Genomic DNA, 27,167 nt, shown 5'->3' on the forward strand with positions numbered 1-27,167 from the left:
CATATATTACAGGGAAGTGTTTTTCAGCAAAAACATGAACAAGGCTTATAATTTATTTATATACATACATACAAAATCCAAACAATTCACAAACATGGCCGGGTTTTCTTTTGAGCAAATCAACAAATCCAAAGTAGAACACATTTATTCTACAAATGCCAAAAAGAAAGGAATTCCTATGAGTAATAATATAAAATTGAAAAATAAAGTCACTTGAATTCCTCAACAGACGAGATGAGACATTAAGGCAAATGCAAGGACACACACACTTGGTCACTGTGGTGGGGAGTCCACCTTCCGATTCATGAAGCACACACAAGTAGTTGAATGGAGACGCATTTTCTTCCCGGGCCTGCCACACGGTACAGTACAGCGGAACGTCCAAAGTCCAACAGTGAACTTGTCATTTCCACAGAAGAAAGTCTATAGCAGACTTCTCATTAAACAACTATTATTCCAGGAACTCAGCGGGCAATGTTTTCACTAACATTCTGTCACAGTGGGCGGGGGGGAGAACAACAATGACGTCAAACCACTCATTGAAGATGCCTGACATATTTTAATTGGAAGCTGTTCACAGAACCGAAATTCCATTTCTGGTTATGTTTTTTCCCATCACTTTGTACCCTTCTGTGCAGGGCTGCAGCCACGGAATATTTTTTGAATCAAGTATTCAACAAATGATCCCAACGATTAATAGGGTAATCGGCCAAAAATGGATTTTGTATTATGAAAGAATAACCTGCATGTGAGGTGCAGAGCGTCAAGTTGGCGGGCTGTTAGGTGCCTCGCTCATGAGCCAGTCCACGTTGAGTGACTCGGGGTGACCTTTGGCCATCGGCAGCGCGTGTGCGACGCTTCAAGGCAGAGATTTTAGCTTTGCCCTTTTTTGGAAAACAAATGACTCACGTTATTCAATGAATCAATGCAGCCCTAGAAAAAAAAGCAAAACGTACACAACGGTTTGGTTTGAAGTCCAAACTGCCCCCTTTCGGGGGGTGTCGGGACTTTGAACTGAAGAGCTTGACACTAATGTCAGGCTTACACGGAGCTCAGCGACAATCAGCATGAAAGATTCAAAACAAAAACACAAAAAGTACTCTCTCCCCATCAAACAATCACGCGGTTTGGAAACGTTTCGAATGTTCTTTTCCCCGGCGACCCCAAGTCACTTTCTGTCGGGAGCCGTTCGCTCATCGGGATTCTGTGCAGACATTCAATGTATAGCCATACAGGTAACATTTATACATATCTATGCATTTATAGTCATATATTTCTGTAGAAGATTCTCCATACTTAAGTCAGCAGTACTCACACACGTTTTGTCTTTGTGACAAAAGTAGACAACAGCACTGCTTTTTAAAGTCTCCAAAAAGAACACACGACACGGCCCACTTAATTACCTCAATTCAGTCACGGCACGTGTAAAATATCACGTTATTTACAAACGGATCTTAAAAAGTCTAATTGAAAGAGCCCTGAAGAGATCACTGGAAAATCAAATCACAAAAAAAAAAAAAAGTAGGGAGCCGTTGCTTGCTTTTTTTGTTTTGATTTTGTCCAACTGAACATTGGTCATTGTGGGACTTCGAACAGGAACTTTGGATTGATGCACAACGGACAACGGAGACAAATTCTTACATCAAGCCTTGATAGCACCAATAGCACAGAGGAACACACATCCGTAGGCTAGGTCTGCAACCGACTCCCCCCGTCCCTCGCATGCTCCAAGGCCACTAGAACGTTCTCCAAAGAAACATTGCATACCACATAACAAGTGGACGCCATGTGCAAAACCACTGACAAAATAAATTCAAAATGCTTGAATTGTCTCTCTCTCTCTCTCTCTCTCTCTCTCTCCCTCTCGCTCATCCTTACATTGAAGGGGACATATTATGAAAATTGACGATTTAATGTCTTGTATAGAAACACAGTGGAACCTTGACTTATGAGTTGAATTTGTTTTGTGACCAAGCTCGAAACGCAATTGACTGGTATCTAAAATCTAATTTCCCCAGTGAAATGAAGGCAAATGCCCTCAATCGGTTCCAGCTCTGAAAAATGCCACCGACAAAAACATGGTGACACAATCAGATAATACAAGTGAATGTGAAGACATCAACTAATATTACTGCAGCTTACAGAAGAGTTGAGACTGCCTCCATGCACAGTATTGTATATCTGTATTATACTGCCACCAGGTGGCACACACACACCAGGAGGAGCAGCACAATGTCCATTGAATCAAAGCTAAAAATGTGGCAAACACTGTCTCATTTCTTTAAATTTCATTGCGTCATACATTTACTGTTTGGTTTTACAAAGTTTTCATTGTCGCACTAGTGAGGATAAGCGGTAAAGAAAATGGATGGATGGAAACCTTTTTGTTGAATTTGCTTGGGAGGCTGGAATGGATTCAAGGGATTTGCATTCATTTCAAAGGGGAAAGAGGATTTGAAATACAAGTGTCAGGACTTTTTTTTTTTTTTTTTTTTTTTTAAACTCGCATCTCGAAGCGTCGCCGTATAGCCGCTTGCTTCCCCGCGTGCTCAACTGCCGCTGTGGTCATCATCTTAACAAAAGTCGAAGAATGTCAGCGAGCTTCGATGAAGACCCCTTTTCAATTGTGGAGAGGAAAAAAAACAAAAAAAGCATAATATGTCTCCTCGAAAAGGACGGCATGCCCCTGAGCCGGACGAGTCCCGGCGGATCCGATCCGAACGAGCCGCAGCTCACGGATGGAATGATTTTCCCACCGGCGGAATTCTGACTCCCACGGTTCGCCAGCAGCCCGCAGGAGTGCTTTCCTGTCCCGCGTGAACAACCGATCGAGCCCTTTTCATTCCAAAAATACAATTTGGAAAACAAAAGCTTAATAGATGCGTAACGGTCCCAGAAATGTGCTCGACTCCACCGTGCGTGCCGCCATTCAGTAAACTTTCAGACTTTGTGCTCAAGTATGAGATCTCAAGACAGCGGAGATTTTGAATTGGGCCACAACTTTGCGGGAAATGCGCTGTGAAAGTTTGACTTTGAATTGCCCTTGTGAGTGAGAACTCTTTTGGGTTGATTGTTGCAACACTCGGACCGGCCATTCTTAAAGTGTGGCACAAAAACGAATGACTGAATGAAATGTTCAAAGTGCGCATAATGTCACAGAGCTTGGTTTACATTTCAACTTTTACGCAGGAAACATTTGCATTGAATCTTCGTGGAAGCGCACATTTTTTTCAACATTGAATGTTCAAATTGTGCACAAGTTACAGGAACAATAATATGAAAACTACATTTTAGGAATAAAACCTACCACCTGACCCACGACATTACTTTATTTCGTCATATTTCTAGCAAGTACATGATTTTGTATTTATTGATTTGGGATCACTAAGTTTAAAATGACTTACGCGACTAAGCTAGGTTAACGTCGCTCATTACGGTGGTACTTGGAGAGCGAAGTATTTGTCGGGGCAGTCCTTCCTACTCCCTTTAGTGGCTTTTCATCATCTAATCTTGCTATTCTTGAAAGACTCAATTGTCCGTAGGCGTGACTGCGGGTGTTTGTCTAAATGGTGCACTCCAAAGTCCAATCCGGGACGTGCTCCGGTTACCTGCGACGCGAAAGAAGTCAAGCGCTGGAGAAAAATGAAATGTGTTTGACCCTCGAAGTTCAAATTGCGCAATCATGTTGTGTTATGTAAAATATTGGGCTGGTTTTTTTTTCCCCCCCACTTGTGTCTTAACACATGAAGGTGCGGAAATGGGACAGGAAAGCAGTCTCAGGGGAGTTTTGGTGGGTTTGGCCTCGTAAAGGCGGGAGGTGAAACGCGAGCACCTCCGAGCCGCTCCCGCGGGGTCAGCACGATTCCTCCAGCGCGTTGACGACCTGCTCCAAGATGTCAGGGCAGCGGTCGGCGATCTGCTGCAGGACACAGTTGGCGTACTCCTGCAGGTCGGCGCTTTCCTTCTCGCACAGCTCAAGCTCCTTCTCCAACTGGACACCGGAAGGCACAGGGTCAGTCTCGACAGGTTTTATCCTCAACGCACGTATTCTGCTCTTCGGCCGGATTTACACTGCAGGCGCAAGCGGCCCATTGTGATTTGGTGCATATCGTTTTGGACTTGACCTGCTATTGGCTTATAAAGCTACAGTCTTTCTGTGTTCTCCTTGGACGCACAAACATTTGGGAGAATTTGAAAAAAGAATATACTTCCTGGCCACAACATTAGGTACACTTGCCAAATCTAATAAGAACCATTCCAAGAGCACTACAGATATTTTGGGATGGTCGTAGTTTGTACTGAGAAGGGGTTTCCAATATTTCAAAGGCCTTTTCCATAAAAGTTCGATTTTTCCAAATGAGTCTCTTAATTGCTTATTATGTACAAAATGTGACGCTGCACTCGCATCTGAAAAAGGTTGATTCCAATCTTAAGCTATCCAATTTTCACGAAGTTAAAAAACAGAATTGCGTCACTTGAGCCGCGCGGCGTAAATCCTCCCCGAGATGACGGCGGGGATCGGGCGCTCCTCCTCCACCTGTTCGGCCGTCATCTTCGGGAGCTCCTCCTCCCAATCGTCCGGGTCGCCGCGGCGGTAGTGGGCGGGCGGCGTGAGCCGGCCGAGGATGCTCGGGTCGCGGTCGTGGCAGAGGTCGGTCAGGTGGGCGATGTAGAGCTTGAGCTTGCTGCGGTTCTGGCACAGGGCTACAACAGGGGTTATCATCTGTAAGGGGGGGGGCGGGGGGGAGATGTTAACGCTTCTGTTTAAGCGGGCGAACGTGATGACCACGTAAGCATCGCCGTTTTCCCAAGAAACTATTTGAGCGCCGTCCAATTAAAAACACTACATGGAGCCAGAACACTAGCGACGAAACAAGTAGAGGCACTGAAAATAGGAAAAGTAAAATACAATCATTCATTTGGATTCGTTTTTTTCTCCAGTGAGTTGTCAATCAAGACAAAGGCCATCAAAACATAATAGAACATAAACGTCAACTTTTTGAACTGCTTTTACATACTGCAGTATTCACGTGTTGGATCACGTGTGTCTAAGGGGCCAGGAGCTCAAATTCTGGCACACGCCAAGCGATGGCTCGTAACTCGCAAAACGTACGTCGAGGTAGCCCCGCGTTGCGATGTCAGCCTTCGCCCTTGTGCTCGATGGTCGCCTTTCCGCCGGGCTTTGTTTCAATTTGAGCTTGCTACCGACCGCCATGAAGTTGAAGGTCAACAAAAGAAACGAGTAAGTTGCAACTGAAAAACAGTGAGACCGGAAACACGTATTTGATTTTTCAATTGAATCTTTATCAGAGCCAATGTTTGTTTCACCGATAAAAATATTTATCGATAAGTAACTTAGGTGTTCTGGTACCATCATCGTTATTGATCAGAAGGCAAACATTTTTTTTTGCGAGGGTCACATCGACATGCAAATCCGGGGTGTTCTGTCCAACCCGAGGAATAGAAACCTCTTTATTTGCCATAGGCAGCCTTGCGCATGCAGACACGCAGAGCGCATCATCGACGGAAAAAGCACTTGAGACCAGCAACGCTCACGGCGGGATAAAACAACAAGACGAATGGCTAGTAAAAAGGTGCAACGACGCAGTGACAAATTGGAAGAATTTTTTTAGACGAGCTCACCCTTCGGAACAAAGTGGCAGAGAGAGAGAGAGAGAGAGAGAGAGAGAGAGAGTGGGGTGGGGCGGGCACAATGTTGGCTATGCCCAAATACCCTCCTCATCGTCCTGTTGGGCCGTGACGTAAGCCAGGCGCAGCGTTAGGGAGGAACATTTGGAACAAAGTTGAGCACCAGCAAACATCGTGACCTTTTGCGCTCAAGGACAAACAAAACAACAGAAAGCCGCCGGCGACGTGCGCTACCTGGTCCGGGGAGGGCTTGTGGTTTGTCTGGTCGGGGGCCGTCTGCAGGTGTTCGTCCTCGTAGTTGTCCGCCATCAGCTTCATGCGGTTCTGAGTCTGACCATTAGCCGCAGAAACACAAGAAGAAGAAGATTGGAATTGCGTGATTTGCCATGTCCCAATCAAACATCTTTGCATTGAATCTGGAGGAGCTGCCGACATCGAGTCCTAATCCGATACCTCGGCGATCGATTCAAAGGAAAAAATACAGCGCATCCCAATTGGCATCCCAAAATGCTACCTTTCAGTTGGCTAAATAGGATTCACTTCAACTGTCAATTCTACACCGATTATTTATCCAATTCCAGTTAGCTCGGCAAGTGCGGCACTTGCCGCAGGAGTCCTCGGGGGCTCCTGAGAACAAGTGCAGGGACGCTATTCATGGATTTTGCCGGAGATAGAACAAAATGCATTAACCACACGTGAATGTGTAGAGATTGCCCAAAGGTCACCAGTTCCGACTGAATACAATTCCTCAATTTACCAATTTTGTAACCCCTTTGCGAAGGTTTCCAATTTTGGTTGTTTGTAATAATGTCAAATACAGTACAGTCTATGCAAATAAGTGGAATTTGTTCCATAACTTCGTCAAGTCTCGCTGGAATGAGCACTCGAGAATGACGACAACCTTCGACACGGAGCAGAATGTTTTGGAGGGAGTGAAAGTGCACCCGATCCGTGTTACGCATTTTGCGCTGAGAGCCGGAGAGTCCGTTCAAATCCCATCAGACCGCCGGCACAAGGACTGGGACAGTTGGGTCGAAACACGGTGTTTGTTTCTTAAAGAAGCATATTTTCATGAGAAAATCGTACATTTGTATGACTAGAATTGTATGACTTTTCAATTGTGTTTTATTTTTGATGGAGCAATGAGTTTCATCCGCGGTGGATTTGAGTCACCGATCCCGACTTTGTCCCACCCACCTGCTGCTTGAGCTGTTGCACCAGTCGATCTTTCTCTCGCTTCAACAAAGACACTTCATCCTGGGTCTTCTTCTTCTTGGAGGACGACAACTCCAGCAGGGCGATGTTCGCGTCCTTCTCGCTGATGGCAGCCAGCAGCGCCTCCTGCCTGTCGGGGGAGAGAGTGAAACAAGCCGTCTGCCGTGTCGCCATTCGGCCAACTTAAATACCTGCGATATATAGAGAACATTTTGTGTAGCTTTACACCTCGCACATGAAACATAAAATGCATCTAAAATTGTGTACGCATTGTAGCGTCTGTGTGCACGCGTGTGTGCGCGTGAGTGTTCTCATTGTGTTTTCATTTGAGCGTTCTCCCCGGCATCGGCGCCCGTGGCTCTCCTTGCCCGCACGTGAGGACATTACAGTACGGAAGTCCAGCGGGACCGGTGCGTTATTCGTGGCACCAAAACCCTCTGGCCAGCTCAGCTGGGGACGGCGGGAACCGGGTAACGTTGTCCAATCGATAACCTGCTCTGCGCTGAGTCCTTACTTCATCTCCAGCACCTCCTCGAGGTGCTTCCTGCGCTCGGCTCGCAGTGTGGTGAGGTGGGCCTCCTTCTCGCACAGAGACTGCTGGGTGGACGACAGCTTGGCCCGCATGGACTCCAGCTCCTGCTTCACCTTCTCCATGGCCCCTAGCAGCTCCTCCATCTTGAAAAACACACACACACACACATCAGTTAAAAATGAAATTATACAACCGCTCTGACAAGACAGGTTTTGGTTTTGTGTGGAGGTGGAACGGGTGAGCGAAGTAGCATTCGGTCACGGTGGAAGTTGTATTTACCTGGTGTTTGCTGCTTCTAGACGCTCACCGGACACTTAATTAGGCACAAAGTGACTCTAATAGCATATTATAGCTGAATTCTAGTTATCTGTTGTATCATTGGAAGATGCATTAGATTGGCACTAAATGAGGCTGCATGTACACCACATGGTTCATTTCTCACACGGTTCGCGCAGTTGGGAGACGTGTCAGGGCAGCCGCCCAGCTTTCCCTTGAAATCGATCAATGGAAATGCCACGACTCCATTCCGGCTCCCCATGAAAAACCAACACAACACGTTGGAATGTCTTAATAACAAAATCACTCTACAGTGTTGTACTTTATAACCACTATGGAGTAATAACATAAAATAGAATGTAAAGACTTAACCAGTTTGTGCATCTCAATTCCATGCATTCATCGTGCGGGCCATTCTGATGTGTGTGCCTTTGCCGCAGCATAACACATGCCTACACATAGAAGAGTTTCACAACTAAGTGAAAGAATACATGCCTGTGGCTATTTTCTATGGTCTGTCTACATGTGTTGCTGCACCGTTTGTGTTCAGACATCCATTGCTTAAAAGGTTATAAATCTGACATCGTTACTAGTTCCGTTAGCCCGTCTCGAGCACGTGTTAGTTAGTATTGAGCCAGCGGACTTTTGTCAGCCATTGGTATGCAGTGTCGGGTTAAATACACGCGTAATTCTCTTTCTTTCGGTTTTCAGTAGACCTCAACTGTGAGTGGCAATGAACAACTTGATAAAAGCACTTGGCTTCTATTTTGCTGTGAAGTTGCCTGCCACCATTATCGCCCATAAAACTCACATTTTTGTCTCGAAACCAAATCTCAAACTGTTGGGTCACTCGTAAGTCACGGTACCCAACTGAAATTCGGGTTGTTCAACATGTTCAGTCGGCGTAAACACAGGCGACGCGTACCAGATTTGTGTCACTTGAAATGTGCTTGGAAATAGACCGATGCATGCATTCAATCGGAATTGGGCACTTGGACCTGTAGGGTAAATCCCGCCCAGAAAGTGAAATGTATCAAACTATGTTATTGTTTGTAATACTGCATCTTACAAAGAGATATTTCAAATATGTGGAACATTCAACTGGCTTTAACGGACAAAATGTTGGAAAAGCCCTCACAGTCCCAAACGACAACCGTACAAACAAACGCTATGCCCGAACGGGGAACATGTTTGGGATGTAGCTCTTCTTAGATTTTGTGTACCTAGTGTACCTAACATTGTGCTCAGTGAGTTTTAGTACTCGTGAGACGACCAGAAAATTCATATTTTGCTTTTCCGTTTGCGTCCCGGCTGACTCCTAAACACTGGAGGTTTTATAAACAAGCAGCAGGTAAACAAACATGACAAGTAGACAGCAACAAGTCCAACACAATGTCAATCAATAACAGCGTTCCCCCGAAGAAGGTTAACAATTGCCTATGTATGCCACAAGATGGCGGCAAAGTCCTACTTACTACTACGTCACGCTTCTCCTCACTTCAACTCGCTTCCTTGGTGCCAAGTGATGCCACGTGATGACGCCGAAAACAAATACGTTTATATTAGACAGCGCTTCGGCCTGAAAAGAGAATAGGTTCCCAAAAAAAGCCATTTACAAATGGTGAAATGGGGGGGCACTGTACAACAAAGAACTCCTAGAAGTCGCTTTCAGGCTGCATATGTGCAGAAGGTGTTGTTGCTCTGTCACCTCTGAACGAGATTCTCACATACACATACACATACAGGGCTCATACCTTGGACCACTTTAAGTGGGCGACCTTGGACTCATGCATTGCATTGAGTGAGTACTTCTGACAGGCGGTGAGTAGCGGAGAGAGGGAGAAGAAGGAGAGAGAAAAAGATGACAAAGGAACTGAAAGAAGAGGAGTGGCGGCCAGCACAGAGGAAGGATGTCAATTGAAAAAAAGGATGACGAGCACGCCGCCGGTTTTCCTCGGGATGCCGGATCTCGCGCGAGCCGCGCCTGTACCTGTTTCTCCTGCAGAGACCTGGCAGCCTCCTCTTGGGCGAGCACCATCTCTCGCTCGGCGGTGATCCGCACGCTCTCTCTCAGCGCCTCCTCCAGCTCCTCGATGCGCTCCGACCTCTGACGCAAAGAGTCCTGTCGAGCGGCAGTCGGCGATCGAAGCGCGTTCGTGCGAAGGGTTTGTTGCCCGAGTTACGCACGCGCCTCACCTTCACCAGCGAGGAGCTCTCAGACATGTTGTCCTCGCGCTTCTGGGCCTCTTCCATCAGCCGAGCATTCTTACTTTTCTCCACCTGCTCCTTGTGCTTCAGCGATGCGACCTTCTTTGTCTGGTCTTTCATTTGCCTACAGGGGGGGGGGGGGGCAAAAGAGGGACAACGACGGCATCAGCTGGGTTACTCCCGGGAAATTCCGATTACACAAATATGAGCGTTTCCCCCCGATAATCAGCTTTCTCCGTAACGGTGATCCCCAACCGACGTGCCGAGCGAGAAACATTAGGGTGTCAGAGATCAGCAGGATTGCCGGGGGAAATGATCCAGTTTACAACAAATCTATCGATGCCAGCAATGTATAACGAGAGGCGGAACAGAGAATAAAAGCTCTTCTACGACATGGTGAAAGCTACCTCATTACCTGTGTAACCACCTGCTAGCATTCCCACAACAGAGGAAGTACATTTGCGGGTTCGTGAGACGGGATCCTCCTTTTAACTCACAAGGTCGCCTACTTGAAGATTTTGTGCTCAGGCCAAAGCCCTGTCTAATATAAAAGTAGTGCTTTGCTATCATCTTGAGGCAGCTTGGTGCCTAAACACTATGTTGAAGTGAGGAAAGGAGGTTGGACATACATTTCTTTGCGGGTCCAATACCAGCAAAAAAGTTTGGTTCAGTTCACATTGCATCCATTTGATGCAACTCTTCTTCATGATTTGACAAGAACTACTGGTCCACATAAAGACCTTTTCAAAAGTCATGCTTTGGCAAGGTTCTACAAAAAATAAAAGGTATTCATTGTTGTGAATGACGACGCAAAGGTGTGAGACCAAAGTGAGGAGATGTACCAACCTGGAGGCCAAACTGTCACGGCGAAGGATTTCCATTGAAAAAGCAAAGAGAGAATTCAAAGAGGACGTGTACATATTAGGGGAAGGAAAGCACAAGAAGTAAAATCACGTTTTGTGCTCTAGTGTTAACGATCTCAACAACAACAACAACAACAACGACAACAACATGTCAAATAGAAAAAGCGCCAGTAGGAAGTTGAGTTCAGCCGGCCAATGTGCTGTTCTGAAAATAGCTCACATTGTGATTTGCTAGGAATGAAAATAGTAACACTGGCAGCGATGTAAAGAAATAAGGCCTTGCATGTTGATATTTATCTGTTCCATAATCATTGTGAGAAATCATTAAGTTGGTCAGGGTCTTCCCATTTTGCCCTTTCGCGTGAATTGCTCTCAGCTTTGGTTGAGCTGCTTAACAACACAGAGACTGCCTTCGAAAAACAATGACCGACCAATGACATTACTCACCGGACACTTCATCAAGTAACTATTGAGAAGTCACAGAAGGGCCGCATTTTTCAAAAACAAAACAAAACAAAACGCAAAAAGATGCTGATTCTCAATTGTGATTGACGCAATCAAGTTACTACCGCATAGCAACCAAGACTGTGTTTGGATTAGATGACCCTTTCTTTCTTTCTTTCAATTCCTCCGTGATGCTGCCGTTTTATTTGTTTTTACTGCGTTGGTTGTGTCTGTATTATTAGAAGCAGAGTATGCATCTGAAAATTGCCGCTCTGACCATTTAGTTTCCTTCACGAGGTGACTCAAATCCATGTATCTATCAAAGGAGGTGTTTATTTACCCAACTGTAAACTAACAGTACACATACAACAATGAAAAAGGCAGGCTTTTTTTCTACCGCACTTATTGGAACCGAAGGTTTTTCGGCAAGTGAGTCCAAGTTCTCCCCCAGAAATGTTCATGGGAGGGAATTTGAAAAATGTAACGAAAGACCCACCCCTCCAGCTCGTTGATCTTCTTGTCTTTGTCATTTTTCTCATTTTCCATTTCCCGCAGGATCTCCAGGAGGCGGTCCACCTCGGCTTGCGCCTTCCCAGAATCCTCTTTGTGGCGGACCACTTCCTGTTGCAGGCTCTTAATGCGCTCCGCCAGCTCGGTGTTGGCCTGAGCCTCCAGAGCTGCATTCTGAGCCTGGGAATGAGAGAGAGAGAGAAACGGGATGTGCCTTTTCCTGCGCTCCGCCGTGGTCTCATGATACCAAATGGTGTCAATCCAAAGAACAGCAAATGGCCATCTTACTCTCTTGAGGTGGTTATCCAGTTTGAGACACTCCTCCCGCTTCTGCTCAAGGGCAATTTCCAGACTCTTGAGTTTGGAGTCCTTCTTCAGGCCAGAGGAGGCCAGCGATGACGCGTGCTCCTTCAGGTCCAGCAGAGACGTCTGAGCACACGAAGCAAAGCGTTTCCACCTGATTCAACCGGCACAGCAACCATGACGACTCATAAAGAAGTTAGGAATTACTCCAAAGATTTTTTTAGACGTTTTTTTTTTTTTGTTGCTTTGAAACAGTTCCCCCCCCCCCCCCCCACCACCCCTCTCAGTGCATTTGTGCTTATTTATCACACCTCTCTGTCTGACAGGTCTCCCTGCAGTAAGGTCAACCGCTCCTTCAGCTCCTTCAGCTCCTTCTTGGTGCACTCCAGCTCCTCCGTCTTCTCTCGGTCGTCTCGGTCTCGCTGCTCCTTCAGTCGTTCGATGATGCGCTCCTACAACAAACGGTAGCGGTAATAAAACCCGCCCGATCCAGACATCCGCGTATAAAAATAGATCACATATGGCTTTGAAAATTCATGCAGGCTTCACTTTTCCAGCGTGCAATGTTGATGCCAATATAAACTCACAGCTTCTGTATTCATAGATTATTTGGTGTATTAATGCAGGCGGCGGGTGTTTATTTAGCGTCCAGGTGCGTGCTAATGCCTTCATTCGTTACCTTTTCAGCAAGAGACTCCTCCAGCGTTGTGAGAGCAGTGTCCGTGTTGGAAGTGTCGGCCTGCAAAGACTTCACTCTCTCCTTCAGGCTGCTCATCTGCTTCTCCTTGTCCCTAAGCTGCTCCTGCAGGTTCTCAATCTTCAGAGGGAGGAGCATATACAGTCTTCAAAAGGTGGAGAACATGGGTGTCCAAACTACTGCCCCGGGGGCCATTTCTGGCCTGCCGTTCATTTTTTTGGACATAAAAAATACACATAATTGCTTGATGGATTGGTTTGAACGTTGTTCAATAAATTCAAGGTGAAGAATGTCAAAGCGAGCCTTCCATCCTTCCTTTTTTCCTACCCTCAGAGGACAAAGCTTGGACACCCCAATGCGCAACCTTTAAGTGTTCACATTATGGACCTTCAGCTCCAATCACCTTCTTCTGGAGCACGTTGACTTTGCGCTCCTTCACTTCAAGCATGTCCTTGAGGTCGTGGATCTCTCCACTGAGCGTGCCCTTCTCTTCGGACACTTCTTGGATCTGCTTGCTCTTCTTATTCAGAGTGGCCTCTTTCTCTTCCAAGCGCAGACGCAAGGCATCCACCTGACCAGGAAAGAATAGAGCGCTTACAAGTGGCTGTCACTGCAGCACTCACATGGAGATGTTTAAAAAAAAAAAAAAAACATGCTCCGTTTTCAACAAGTTCAGACATTTTTAGCCAGCCGATGACGTGCGTACGCCGGATAACATAAGCCGTGCTTTGATTGTGGTTCTGCTGTACCTCTGTCTGTAAAATGGCAGCTCTCTGCTCCTTGGCCGTAAGGGACTCCTTGAGGACTTCAATGTGCTGTTTGCTGTCTGAAAACTGGTTGGTGAGCGTCTCCAGCTTGGTCTGCAGGCCCAGCAGCTCAGTGTCCTTCCTGGAGAGGTCCTGCTTCACCTGCTCCATCTGGGTGGAGAGTGGACAGGAAAATCAACAACAGCTCCTTAGAAGTTTTGCGAAGCGCTGGGAAGTTAAGGTTTGGAATAAAGTCAATTGAGTTATTGTTAACTCCCGTGGAAAGTTTCCAACTTGGAAAATTCCCAGAATTGAGCAACCCTTCTCCTCATAAACCACTTCTCTAACTTCCCCCCACTAAAAACCCCGGAATTTGTCCGACCTTGTTCTTCATGAACTTGGTGTGGCTGCGGTAGACCTCCATCTGCTTCATCTCCTCCTGACGCTCCTCACAGCTCAGAAGTCCGTTCGACTTCATCATGAGCAGCTCCTCCTCCATGTCCCTCAGGCTGCGTTCCATCGAGTTGATCTTCGCATCCTGGGGTGACGAAGAGGGTGCAACACAAGTGGCACGACAGGATCCACGGAATTCAGTTCTTTTAATGCAAAAAGATCATCACCTTCATGTCGATGACCGTCTGTAAAGCCTTAGTTTTGGTGGACTCTGGTGTTCCCTCATATCTGCGATGCAGCTCCTGTTGATAGACAAGATTTACTTCATAATCCTGTGTAACCAAATCTGCATAAAGTTACTTATAGGGACAAACAAGCGTATGGTACTTAACGCTCACACCTCTTTGCGTTGCCACCAATCACGCCTCCATTAACAACTTATTCGAATCGAGTCATCGACTTGAAATAAATGAAAACCTAAATTAAAATAGACCTCTTTTGTTCCCGTCAGGATGAGAAATACAAATATGTAAAGCCCTAATAGACACACACTCTCTGCATTTGAGTAAATCAACACCTTTATGAGGAAAATAGAGATAGTGTATGTACGGCACACTTAGTGGAGAAAAAAGCTACAGTATGTTCACCTGCCACAGATGTATCAATGTACTGAAGATTGTCAAAATGTTGACGTACGGCAGCGTTATTCTGAGTAACAAACGTGGAAGTTCAGTATAGCGTTGGCTTCCCGAAGTCGAACATGGCATTACTTCTCTCAATGCGGTTGTCTCTCTGTCTCGCTGATCCAGTAAACTTTCAAGGTGATGCCGGTGCATCTCTGCGTCCGCCAGCCTCCTGGTGCGCTCCTGGTCCTCCTCTGATGCCTTAGCAGATGGACCTGAAAACACAGCCCATTGTAATAGGAGCGCTTACATGGCAGCAACCCTGTGGGCGAGGAGAGATTTTGTATCATTGAAGGAGATGATGCTTTAAATGTCTCCAATACACATGCAGCAACATATGGTGGAAATATTGTCAAGACTCATAGAAGAACACCATAAATTCAGGCCGTCAAATGTGGGGTTTTTTTGGGTTTTGACAGACCATGAAGGCATAAAAGCTGCAATCTTAACCAGTAGGGAGCAAGTGTTTTCCCTGGCCATAAATATCTTCAATACGCCAGATATTCAATTCTTTCACTGTAAACAACGCTTAGCTCGACGTGGTGTTCTACATCTCCCACCCACCTCTGCTTTGCAACATCTCTAGGAGTTTCTTGATGGATTCGTCACGGGCCCCCAGGGTTTGCTTCTGCGTGTCAATCCTCAGCTCCATCTCCTCCAAAGTTTTTCTGAGGAGAAAGAGCTCCTTGGCCTGCCGGTCGTGCTCGCAATGGAGCCGTCTGAAGTTCTCCTCTGTCGGTTCCGACGCCAGGGCCAGGTCCCGGCCTTGGCCGGCGGGGTCTTGCTGGAGCAGCTGGTTCAGGTCCCTCTGGATCCTCAGCTCATCCTGGAGCGCCTGCACGGTCATCTGGAGATGCTGCGGGAAGGGGAAAAAATACAATGCATCAGACGCAACGAGCGATAACAGTTCGACCGTTTTCACCACGGGTTAACGCAGCTGATTGTTTGTCCTATTCCAGCTTTCCTTCTAAAGCAGGGTACAGTAATCCCTTGCATATTCGCGCACTCCCCTGCTCTGGTTTTCTTCTGTGGAGCCTATCCTCAGCTATTTGCTCTTAGTTTTAACGCTCTTTCTGACAACACCCAAAGCTGCCCAAAACTGTTCAATGGCCGATTTTTTAACTTGATCTGCATCTTTTAAGAGTAAAAAAATCATGACGTGTGGACCAGGCCTAAGCCATTTCCATCTCTGTTCTCAAGCGGCTAGCCGACCGTCATTGGAGAAAGTGGTCACGACACGCAGTTGGATGAGGCTTGCTGAAGAAAGGGATTTCCCATCTAGGGCTTAGATGTTTTTAGTAACTTTTGAAAAAAAGTAAAAAAAATAATGTTCATTATTTCATAAAGTTTGGTAGCACTGTAAGCCAATATGGCCGTATCTGGAACGGAGGCACAAACGATGGGAGTTGGCAGGGCCATTACAGACGACACAGGTTTGTGTTTTGCGCAAGGCTTTGTGCATGAGCACTCGATTGCTGCTCCGCGTGTACTTTGTTTTACACACACACACACACACAACTAATAACGATTTGCACTTGTTTGTCCATCGCAATATTAGTTGGCCGGCCACTTCCTGGTTCATGTAGGCTGACGCAGTGCTTAACACAGGGGCCGACTACCATTTTGAGTCTTCTCATATACAAAGTAGAGTCGAACACAATCCATTGCTAGAGATGCTAGTTGTAGCCATTTTTTAGGAATGTTCTCCAAAGGAAATACTGGAAAATAAATGGATCCATGACTGGGGTCAAACTGTTTCCATCATAATACCTTTGATTAACATTACAGGTTCTGTTTTAAGAATTCTCATGGTTCTTGTGTAAATTTAGAGGTGTATTTCTTTTGAAACTTTCGGTTACGCTCTTAATGGTTTCGGACATTTGACTTGGACTCTGAGCTCTCGTCGTGCTGCGGATGAGGCGCTGCTAATTACCTTAGCGTTCAACAAATGGCTCGGCGAGGTCATAACATGAGCAAATGCGGGCCTCGGATCCAGACAGCAGCAGGGCCATCCCTGAGTGACGCATTTGTGAGCGGTGTTACATTGCGCAGCCCAGAGCGAGGCGGGTGGTGAAACCCAATCAGGCCAACGTAGCGTTGCGTGGTCTGCGGCCTTTGGCGCTGCCGCCAGGTCGTAAATGGAGCGAGGCCGTGTCGCACGCTGGTCCCAAGACACGGTGAGCCATTTCACAAGGCACAACAAAGCGACAAGTCTGCCTTTCTTTCAACCTCCGCTCTTCGTTTGTTGCACCTCCTCCCCTTGCCCCCAACAATCCCATCAATGCACAATGTTCGGCCTCCTCCTCCTTATCTCTCACCTCCGATACTTTTCATCTATCTTCACACTAACCTCCCTTTTTATCGCCTTTTCTATCCCGTGACTACAGCTGAGTCACTGCTGTGACGCCGCTAGTCCCCAACAACAAACTTGCCCTGCAGTTCAGCGTTCATAGCCAGACACTCCAAAAATATCAATGCTTTATTCCACAACTGTTTTGTACACCAAACAGAAAGACAGCATTTATTTCATTTTATCATTGTGCCAATAGGTAACATTACAAGAGGAAAGGAATGAGTGTACAGATTACTAGGAAAATGCTTTAGGAGAAGATGAAAGATGTTTTTCAAAAATGTCAAGATAAAACAAATGAAAAGTAAACAAACAGCAGTTGTAATTAGAGGGGGGGGAAACGCCTTGAAGGTGCGTGTGTGTCAGGGTGGGAGGCCGCCAATTGAAAGCAAACCTCTTGAAATGACAACAACCGCAGCTGCTCGGGCATCACTGGAACGAGTCCACAGTGAATCTGCGGCTCAGTGGGGGTAAATTAGAGACATCTGCCCTTTCATTAAGGATCCCAGCGCAACAAAGATGGCTATACTTCCTTTCAATTCCGCTTGGCTCGCTCTACCATCATTCAGAGAGATGTAGATAGACGTACCAACATATATTATTCAAGTTCAGAGAACTAACTCTTTTGGGGAATAGTAACGCATCTTGAACAATAACAAACAGAGACGCTAAAGCAGGCATGAGACTTGCAGCCTATTTCATCCATTCCGCAGGAGCATATCGCTGCATACGTATAGAAGAGCGCTAACGAGATGCGTCAAAACTGCCTGCAACCTGTACAAAGAGACAGTTAAGCACGCTCGAGCTGGCTGTAGGAAATGTACATTTCGCATTGTCTCAGAAATGTGTCGAACTCAAGAACATCATCATCATATTTCATTTAGAAATCTAAACGCAATACAAGCATGGTCAGGTTTAAAAATAAAAAATGAATACAATGATTTGCAAATCCTGAATACACTACAAAGACAAGATATTTCATGTTTCTTTGCAAATATTCACTCATTTTGAATTTGACGCCTGCAACACCTTCCCAAAAAGCTCGGACACGGCCATGTTTACCACTGTGTTACGTCACTTTCCTTTTAACAACACTCTCTTTTAAGTGTTTGGGAACTGAGGTCACTAATTGTCGAAGCTCTGTTGGTGGAATTATTTCCCATTCTTGCTTGATGTAGAACTTCAGTTGCTCAACAGTCTGGAGTGTCCGTTGTTGTAGTTTGCGCTTCATAATGTGCCCGCACACATTTTCAATGGGAGGCGGGTCTGGACTGCTGGCAGGCCAGTCTAGTACCCACACCCTTGTACTACAAAGCCACGCTGTTGTAACAGGTGCAGAATGTGGCCTGGCATTGTCTTGCTGAAATAAGCAGGGACATCCAAGAAAAGGGTCGTTGCTTGGATGGCAGCATATGTTGTTCCAAAACCTTTCAATATTAACGGTGCCCATTAATTACCCATGCCATGGGCACTAACATATCACCGTACCATTGCAGATGCTGGCTTTTGAACGATGTGCTGATAACAATCCGGATTGTCCTTTTCCTCTTTGACCCAGAGGACACGACGTCCATGATTTCAAAAAACAATTTGAAATGTGGAGTCGTTAGACCACAGCACCTTTTTTCACTTTGCGTCAGTCCGTCTCAGATGAACTCGGGCCCGGAGAACCCCGCGGCGTTTCTGAGTGTGGTTGATACATGGCTTTTGCTTTGCATGGTAGAGTTTCAACTTGCATGGTAGATGCAGCACCGAACTGGTTCGCTGCCATCGCACCAACTGATTTCAACAGGCAGTGGTGCTTGATCTTGCGAAGCTTCGATGCAGAGATTTTGCTTTGACCTTTCTTGTAATCAAATTATTTGATGAATTGTTTCAACCCTCTATGCCTTTATTTGATTTTCACAGTCATAAAGGCGCTCTGAAGGAAACCCTAACTAGGAAATGGCCTGCGATGAAAGTGAGTTGGATACCCATGGTCTAAGATATTCAAGTCAGAAATGTATGAAAACTCACCTGAGCTTCGTCTTGAATCACACGGTATTGTTCCTTCCACACGGAGATCTTCGACACCTCATCTTTGCGGAGTGCCCGCTCCTTTTTCAGCTCCGGGCTCCAAAATGTCTTAATGGAATTCATGGACGAGCTCAGCTTGCTCTCTTTGACTTCCACTTCCCGCCGCAACAACTCGTTTTCTCGCAGAACCTAAGACACGGAGATAAAAGCACACGAGATGTCAATAATTGCACGTAAAAGGGGGGTCCTCGGTTTACGACGGTCCCGATATACGACATTTCGAGGTTCCGAACAGCGCGCAGTGAACTAGTTTGAGCAGTGGGATAAGAAAAATGGTCACGCGGCACCAGGAGATCCGCTTACTTAACCCTGAACTTGCTGTTCTTCATTTGAATCTTTCATATTTATATTCCACAAGAGGTTTTCATCCAAATATTTAGGGACGCAGATACCAATACTAATATCAATGCCGATACTTGTACTTGTACTTGTACTTGGAAAAATGCTCCGACGCCAATACCACTTCACCGGCCTGACATACTGTGCACGTCCTGCGGAGATACTTTAAGGTAAACACGGATAACAACACCTTTTGGAGCCGGCTGCAAATGACTGTATGCGTCGCAAAATGGATGATGAAATGCGCCGGCCGCGGTCCCGTCACAACACTGACGCGGACGAAGCACGGCGACGTGGCACATCGCATAACGAGAAGTCAGCGATGGTGTGATAAAGCATCACTTCAGTTGTTTAGTTTAACTTGGTACGTCCTTTATTTCTTTTGACTCGCTATTTTGTAGTTAACACGCAGAGGTAACATGGCATCCGTTTTTCTACTGGTAGTCTAGCCACCAGACTCTGCTCGTCTTCCTCTTATCTCTCTAGGTACTCCTTTTACATAGTGCCCACTAGTGTTCAGACTGAGACGCCACGTAACGAAAAAAGGCCTTGTGTTTGATTGCTGGCTACATTTAAGTGAAAAAACATGCAATTGGATGTTCAAATATCAGTCATGAAAAGTTGCTACTCTCAAAGGTTCTATATCTGAGTGAAGCTTAGGCCATATTGAAGAAAAGTATTTGTCGTTCTCCTGGCTCTGAAAAAAAGTGCTCCCTAAATGGAAAACTATGGTAAGCATGGCGGCCCCTGAGCATTCCTTCTCTCTATTCTTACGTGACAATGTTGACACGCTGCGCCATTCGGAACCTCGGTCAAATTCCTAGCCAATAATTATATGAAAAACACTTCTACGCCATAAATATGAAAGACATTTTTAAAAACAGTAAATACGCTCATAATCCCTATACGACAAAATGTTGCATGTCGGTATCGTCGTAAATCGAGAACCCCCTGCAATTGATTAGCTGATTGCTAATTTGACCCGCATTGAATCAAGGGAGGGCATCTGATGAAGATGAAGAAGGGGAGAAATACCTCTTTGAGTTGGGCCTGAAGGTCGAGTATGGTGTTGTCCCTTGCCTGCCTTAAAGAATGGGGTACCGTGGAGGCCATGTGGTGGTCTCCAAAAGCCAAAGCGTCCCCCGCCATCAGGCCCACGGGAAGCACCGCGCTCGAAGGCACCGAGGCGGAGATGTTGGGCGTGCTCGCCGCCACCACGCCGCTTCCGCCGCCGCTCCTCGATCCGTAGGTCACTCGCTGCCGTCCCATGGTGGTCATTGCCACGCCTCCGCTTTTGGGGACGTGCTCCCCCACGGCCACCTCATTGTCGCTCAGGTACATCGGTCCTGAGGTGGCGTACGCCGCGTTGAGAGACTGGATGTTCTCCATGGAGAGCGTCTTGCCTCCCGGGCCTCCGGGACCTCCTCCGCTGCCGCCGGTGCTGTTGGTGCGACGGTGACCCATGCGGGGGGAGCGAGGGAGGCGAGGGGAGCGACCGGATCCCTGATTTCCACCCCCGCCTGCATCCCTCCCGCCGCTGTGGTTGGCATCGCCTCTGCCAACAGAGCGAGCGCTACCATACATGTTCTCCTGAACAGAGGACTCAAGGCTAGCAGCAAAAGTGGGCTTGGTTTCCTCGCGTCTGCTAATAATCACGCAGCTTTGCGCTTGGGATTGGTGTTGCTCAGCTGAAGGCCAAAGGCACAATGTTCATGATTGAAGAAGTCTCTCCACGTCGACCGACAGGCGGCATAAGCAGACGTCCCGTTTCCGACAGGAGCCGATGCTAAATGTGACGCTGATCTGCAGAAGATGGAACAGTCCTTTCCTGTAAATGGCGCTTTTGTATGCATTGTGATTGCATGTACACTCACCAGTCACAACATTAGGTACCTCTGTACATGCATCCATTCCCAACCACTGCTAAGTTATCCAATTGGACTTTTTGGTGTCCAAAAATGTTATGTTTTATATGAATAATATATGTCGGTACATCTATCTATGCCAACAACGTACAGTGACAGGCAGAACAAGTCAATGCGCTTCCACTAGATGTCACGAGCTACGATTACCCCGCGTATCCACCTGTTGCCGTTCATACAACAGAATCATAGCTTTGTGTTCCACTGAACAGGCCCAGATTTCACACTGAATCGCGAGTACGGGCAGACGAGATCGTCATGATTTCAATACAGTACTTGTATATATAGGGTGACCCAAAATTCACTATAAACTTCCTTTCGTTTCAGGTATCATTCGGGCAGACGTGAGGCCATGAGCATTTGACAGCTTAAGCGTTGCACTTTTTGTAAGCGTGTCGTTCCCTTGTCCATGGCTCACCAAACTCACATTGGAGCAGCGTTGCAAAAAAGATGTGTCTGTCCCCGACTGCGGTTCAGCGCCATCACACTGCTGCAACTAGTGTAATGTAGCAAAATGCATGCTATCCACAGCAAGTTTCCTGAAATGGGCTCTCTTCTTGACAAATGGTGCAGCGGAAGCCCTGCCCCTAACCACCACCGCCGCTGCTGAACACGTTGAACTATTAGCGCAGGCGGAGGGAGGGCTGCACTGGAACACTACATCGACAAAAGCTCCATTCTGCAGAATGTCTCCATTCGGACATTGAGAATGTTTAAGCCGTACTGATTTCGGGTTGTTGAGCGTCATAATCTTCCGCTTGAAGCCTCTGAACTTTGTACCAAACGGAACTACGCGTTGGAGGAGCGTAACAGCCATAAAGCTTCTCAAATTGTCACTGAACTGCAGTCGGGGACAGAAAAACGTCTTGCCAGGCTGCAACTTCTGCAACGCTGCTCCAATGTCAATTGGCCAGCCGTGGCCAAGGCAATCACACGCTCACAAAAAGGGAAACACTGTCTATCCCGGCTGACTTTACGCAATCCACAGGGTACAAACCCGGACTGGCCGCCGGCCGATCGCAGGACACATTTAGTCAAACATCCGTTCAATCCACAAGTTTCCTTTTTGCTTTCTCAACTCGCTGTTTTTCTTTTGTTTTTTCTACACGTATATTCCATATACAAACGATCTATAAACGCTTTGTATACCTTTAACTACACTGATGAATTTGTTTGAAAAATCAAGGTGAAGAATGTCAAGTGGCAAAGTACCACACTCAAATGCATCTCTAGAAAATGCATCTCAGGTGCCTTTATGTCCAGGCCCGACAATTTGGGCTACTTCACCTTCCTCTTACTAATCTGCATCCATGCAACTGAGTCCTGCAACTGAACCCGACCCGGTGTTGTGTTTAAGGAGGGTGTGATCACATTTCACCTTTCTTTCCCCCGTCCATCTAGCAAAGGTCAAAGATGCATGATGTGACAAGAGTGCATTCATTTTTGGGGTAGCGTCAACCCTCTCCCGCATCCTCCCGTCCATCCGTAGCGGGTGAGACAGGGTGTGCTTGGATTTTGTGTCACCCCTCAGCCTGCGTGGCCTCGCTAGCGGCTAACCACAGTTCCCTTGCAAATATGGAACATTTCCCCCATTTTGATCAACGCACAACTAGCTGGTTTGGGGTTTTTTTCGTGTTCAAAACTCATTAGGTATGATGGATGATAAGCGGTGGAACCAAATGTAACGTGATGTGCTTTGCTGACGTTTACGAAGGGAGGGAAAGGGGGCGAGGGGGGAGGGAAAAAAATAACCTCCCTCCTTGTACAAATGGACAAATACATAAACACTCGACTGTCGTTGAGTTAGTTTATCTCAAGTCAACACACGTTCTAAATGTCCTATGAAAGCAGAAGGGCAGCTTTTTGTATTTGGCACAATCCCACACGACACCGAAGACGGGTCCGCCCTTACAATCGAAGCAGCATTTAGTATTTTGTATGAATCATTTTAGACGCGCTAGGTTGTCATTGAGGGCGTTTACATACCTGTCATTCCCGTCAACGCGCGTTCACTGTGACATATGGAGGCCGGTGTGATCCGTGTAGGTGCTCGCTGCTTCTGCTTCTTCTTCTTCTTTTTTTCCTCGCTACTAACAACACAATAGCCAGTGGTGAGAACCTCTGCAATAAACTAGCTTTCTTCCTCTGCTAGCATCCAAAATCAGCAGCGCTTCCCTAACGCTGACACAATGGGCATTCGACGGCAAAACGCCGTGATTTTAGATGCTAGTAGCTCGACAGTTGTCTATCAGATTTTGCCATCTTTTTTTGTTCGTTTTTTTTCTTCTCACAAGAGCCAGCCAGGGCGCTTCGGTGACGTCAGCAAGCCTCCGCTGCGCGCTCCCGACACGCTAACCTCGCCACGCTTCTGTTTCAACGTGCGCGGTCACGAGAAGGAGACGGCCACAACATTAGGTACATTACTGTCATTTTATGAGTGGCGGGTGGTGTATTTTGGTTTCCGGTCTTTCACTGGGGACTCACGCGGCTTAATCCACCCCTTAATACCAAAACTATCCCGTCGCGAATAATACATACTCACCATAGATGCTTATTATTAATGTGTGTAGTCGAAATTGGCTGTAACAAGTTTTGTTTTGACCAACCAACCAGAGGACAGAAAAATGCCGACGTCACTGAGAGCCAGTGAGCTGGCCCTGTGAGGACGAATTTGAAATCTCCTGGGTTCAAGCGCCATTACAAATACACAGTACTGTAGTATAAGTTACATCGGCCAGCGCTGCGGATTCTGAAGGCCATGGGTAGCTTCGATTATTGACATGGGAACACAAAAACAAAATAAAATAATCAAAGTCGCACCAAAGTCCTTTTCGTGTTTTGCTTCCAAATACATGAACTATGTTTGAATGTAAGTGCTGAACACGTGTCCAAAAACTGAGAACAATTCACAGCATTGCTGCATGCAACGCACGGCCATCCGCACAACAGGGACACTCAAGGCAAAGCGAGCGGGGTAGTTTCAAAACGTTGTTGTGTGCGTGCAGATGGGTCCCCACATAACAAACACACAAGAAAAAGGTAACTTGTTTAGTAACCATAACATTATTCAGCAGGGATGTGCAATCAGGGGAAGCTCAGCCTCCCTAAATGAAATCCTTAAGAATTACATGAGATGCTTCTCCATTTTCATTCTCCGGTGCATGCTTTATATTGATTTCCTATTTCAATCCAATGATATCCACGGGCTCAACATCAGCATCAGCATCAGCATCAGCATCAGCATCCACAACGCGAAGCTTTTGAATGATGGCCAATGAGAACATTTTCAGTAAAACTGCTGCACTTTTCAGCGCTGCAAAACAAAGTGTTTGATATTGGATATTGCTGTGAACGAATCCGCAACCCAGCAGGACTCGTTTGACACGTTCTAGCAGCGATTTCAGCCCAAGAAAATGAAATAAAAAATGCACCGCGCTTGACCTGACACTGTGGATGTAATAATACATGCCGACAGAGATACAAGGCAAGTTTCAGATTGCAGCATTGCAGACAACATCAGTGTTCAGATGAAAGCTCGTTTTCACCATTTCGCTGAGCTAGCTTTTCCTGGTTTGTCGACTGCCCAAAATTTCAAAAGCATTTCATGACACCAAACTGCAAAGCCTCCACTGAAGCAGCCAGACTTTTAAAAATGAAGGCAAAGGAGGATTTTTATGACTGAGTGACGGAGATCTTCTTGGAGAAGCACAGGCGCGTGGACTTTATATTATATATTCAAATAAAGGTAAGACCAAATGCCATTTTTGGTCTATATTTGAGACAAGCTAGCAGGTGGAGATGATTTACCCCCCCCCCCCCCCCCCCCCCCCCAATATTGTTGTAATAAGTGGATTACAACATATTCAATGTACTTTTTAAGAATATAAACTGACTTGTTTATCTACTACGCTACTGTATTTTAATGTTGGTCATATTGGAAGGCTAAGTATTTTTTGAGGTGGCACTTGGTGGAAAATTGTGGAGTACCACCATCATGACCAATATCAAAAATCATTAGCATAGTAGCCCCAAGTGTTAATAATAAAAAACGAGATGGAAGCTTTAATTATACAAAATATATCTAAAATGATTTTAAGCCACTGTAGCGTAATGCAGAGTTTGAACATCACAACAAATAAAAACCTGGAATTAAACAATGATGAAATTAAAATATAATGAAATGAAAACAAACCTTTTGAAAAGGTTAAATCCAATTGTATTGACCTTAAAAGTGAAATACAACTTAATTGTACTTAAATATACTACCGGTATATTGGATTTAAAAAAAAAAAAAAAAAAGTTTAAGCCACTATAGCATTATCCACATCTTGAACATCAACACTGTGGTTTTATAGCAAAAAAAATACTTAAACATTAATGTATTGCTCATAAGTTGAAAAAAATGTATGTAAAGAAAAGTTTGAAAAGGTTAAATGCAATTGTATTATACTTAAAAGTTAGCAACAAGTGAACTGTACTCAACAAATATACCCTACCGTATTAGAATAAAAAAAAATAGTAGTAGTTGTAACTTTATGCACTTTTGAACATTGACCATCTGTGCTATTTATTGCGTTCAATAAAATAAACAAGGAGCGTGTTTTATTAAACATCCACCAGCAGGGAGTAGTGTTCAACTAGAAAAAGACGCCCCCTTTATTGATCTCGACTGCACGTTATAACCGTCATGTCAATTCTGCGAAGCATTTTCAAAAGATAACGTCACCCGCTCTCCCAGTATTGCCTCACATGCAATAAAAGCCCATTGCGTGCATTTGAAACTACGCAGCAAAGAAACCCCCATTTTAAAAAAAAGGATGATTTGCGGTCGTTTTCCTCATAATAATAATAAATAATGGTAGCAGCAACACTATGGCAACTGAACATTTGTAAACGATGCTCCGTGACGAGGTGAATGTAAACGTTTTGATTGAACTCATCTTGCAATTCGGGATGTGAACGCGCGGTGGTTATGAGGTCATTGGGCACTCGCGCATGCGCAGACGGAACCCCCCCGTTTCTCCGTCAATACGAAGGAACTGCGTTGCTGGGGGATTTTCGGGGACCAAAATAATGTCTTAGTTTGTTGGTACACTGGGCCGGTTTCTCTGTCAAATACTCGGATACCGACCATGTATTCATTTTTAGACGACTCCCGCCGCGAGAAGCATTTCAATGCCGCTTGTGTGGTGGATGCGAGGTAGGTCACCGTCTATCTACCGGTTCGTTAAGACGAACTCGACTAGCAGCTCCGTGAATACAGTAGAAATGTAACCGTGTGTCTTATAAAAATTCAAGTATTTTTGTTGTTGACATTTCAAATAGAGCCTACGTTGAATCGTGCTGTGCTGTGGTGGGGGTGGGGGCGGGGGCGGGGGCATGTAAAGGGGGGCGGGTCTAGCATAGCTCTGGGCCATCTGCAAGACCCGCCTCGCTAATGGTTAGCACGCTAAGCTAAGTGACGCTACTTGTCACCGCCGGCCTGCCCACCTGGTAGCTTTCCAGCCGGCGTTGCACCGGTCGGATGTACCCGGCTCGCCGTGGTAATCATTCAGGGATGGAAACCGGACCCCGATACGGTAACGCCATCGATAGTTGTTGTCCGCTTTTCGACAATAGATGTACATACGCCAGCTAGGCTATGGTGGAACGCTAACGGCGGGGGGCATCCTGTTTAAACTAGGCGACGTGACGTTTGACTGGTTAGGCCGCCGGGAAAACGGGATTAGCTCCTAGGAGCTAACTAGCTCGGTGCTCAGACGCTAACAAAGAGCCGGTTGCGCCTTCAGGCTTTGTGTCTTTGAAAATGTTGCCGCTTAAAGTGCATTCGTCGTCATATAAAGAGCCGGGAGGAAACGTAGTTGCACCGGACGAGTGACAAATAGGTGAAGTGTCAGTTTATCAACACACACACACACACACACGCACACACACAATAACGCTTGTACTCATTATTGTGCC

The 27,167-nt window shown here is 46.1% G+C and overlaps 2 protein-coding genes and 1 long non-coding RNA gene across 11 annotated transcripts in view; 2 read left to right on the forward strand and 1 right to left on the reverse strand.

Moving 5' to 3' along the window:
* Window positions 1-39: 39 nt before the first annotated feature.
* LOC133477734 (ELKS/Rab6-interacting/CAST family member 1-like) lies at window positions 40-23,624 on the reverse strand. 4 transcript variants are annotated; one of them, XM_061772807.1, is made up of 20 exons: window positions 23,193-23,618; window positions 20,320-21,087; window positions 18,886-19,074; window positions 15,084-15,375; window positions 14,607-14,734; window positions 14,064-14,138; window positions 13,826-13,981; window positions 13,447-13,614; window positions 13,101-13,268; window positions 12,680-12,817; window positions 12,312-12,452; window positions 11,986-12,126; window positions 11,684-11,877; window positions 9,869-10,004; window positions 9,663-9,794; window positions 7,379-7,539; window positions 6,847-6,994; window positions 5,884-5,979; window positions 4,538-4,723; window positions 40-3,991 (listed from the first exon to the last, which is right to left on the reverse strand). In XM_061772807.1, exons 2-20 carry the CDS (start codon window positions 20,866-20,868, stop codon window positions 3,854-3,856), a joined length of 3,336 nt encoding a protein of 1,111 aa, XP_061628791.1. In that variant the 5' UTR covers window positions 20,869-21,087; window positions 23,193-23,618; the 3' UTR covers window positions 40-3,853. The 4 variants fall into 4 exon arrangements, 2 of the variants coding, with proteins under 2 accessions (XP_061628791.1, XP_061628792.1); XR_009788463.1 differs by having other exon boundaries at window positions 3,855-3,991; window positions 4,538-4,704; window positions 23,193-23,624; XR_009788464.1 differs by lacking the exon at window positions 40-3,991 and adding an exon at window positions 5,644-5,747 and having other exon boundaries at window positions 4,583-4,723; window positions 23,193-23,624.
* Window positions 12,057-12,824, forward strand: LOC133477735 (uncharacterized). Its single transcript, XR_009788465.1, has 3 exons — window positions 12,057-12,195; window positions 12,327-12,464; window positions 12,688-12,824. It is a non-coding gene; the product is annotated as an uncharacterized LOC133477735 (long non-coding RNA).
* A 2,579-nt stretch (window positions 23,625-26,203) lies between the features above and the next one.
* Window positions 26,204-27,167, forward strand: part of LOC133477627 (serine/threonine-protein kinase WNK1-like) — a 36,599-nt gene continuing 35,635 nt past the window's right edge. For 4 of the 6 annotated variants that reach the window (XM_061772566.1, XM_061772572.1, XM_061772570.1 and 1 more), the window contains exon 1: window positions 26,628-26,785. The gene's annotated coding sequence lies outside the window, so the exon portion shown is untranslated. Of the gene's footprint in view, window positions 26,407-26,627; window positions 26,786-26,879; window positions 27,092-27,167 lie in introns of those variants that run through there. The other 2 variants (XM_061772567.1, XM_061772569.1) reach the window with 2 other exon arrangements.

Source organism: Phyllopteryx taeniolatus, chromosome 5 (assembly GCF_024500385.1).
Source record: "Phyllopteryx taeniolatus isolate TA_2022b chromosome 5, UOR_Ptae_1.2, whole genome shotgun sequence".
Lineage (NCBI taxonomy): Eukaryota > Metazoa > Chordata > Actinopteri > Syngnathiformes > Syngnathidae > Phyllopteryx > Phyllopteryx taeniolatus.

Excerpts from the sequence above, each read along its gene's own strand:
- LOC133477734 (XM_061772807.1), bottom strand. The coding sequence starts at position 20,868 with ATGTATGGTAGCGCTCGCTCTGTTGGCAGAGGCGATGCCAACCACAGC. Across the intron at positions 14,735-15,083 it reads AGAGATGTTGCAAAGCAGAG|GTCCATCTGCTAAGGCATCA; the intron begins GTGGGTGGGAGA and ends CTGTGTTTTCAG. Across the intron at positions 14,139-14,606 it reads AGACAACCGCATTGAGAGAA|GAGCTGCATCGCAGATATGA; the intron begins GTAATGCCATGT and ends GTCTATCAACAG.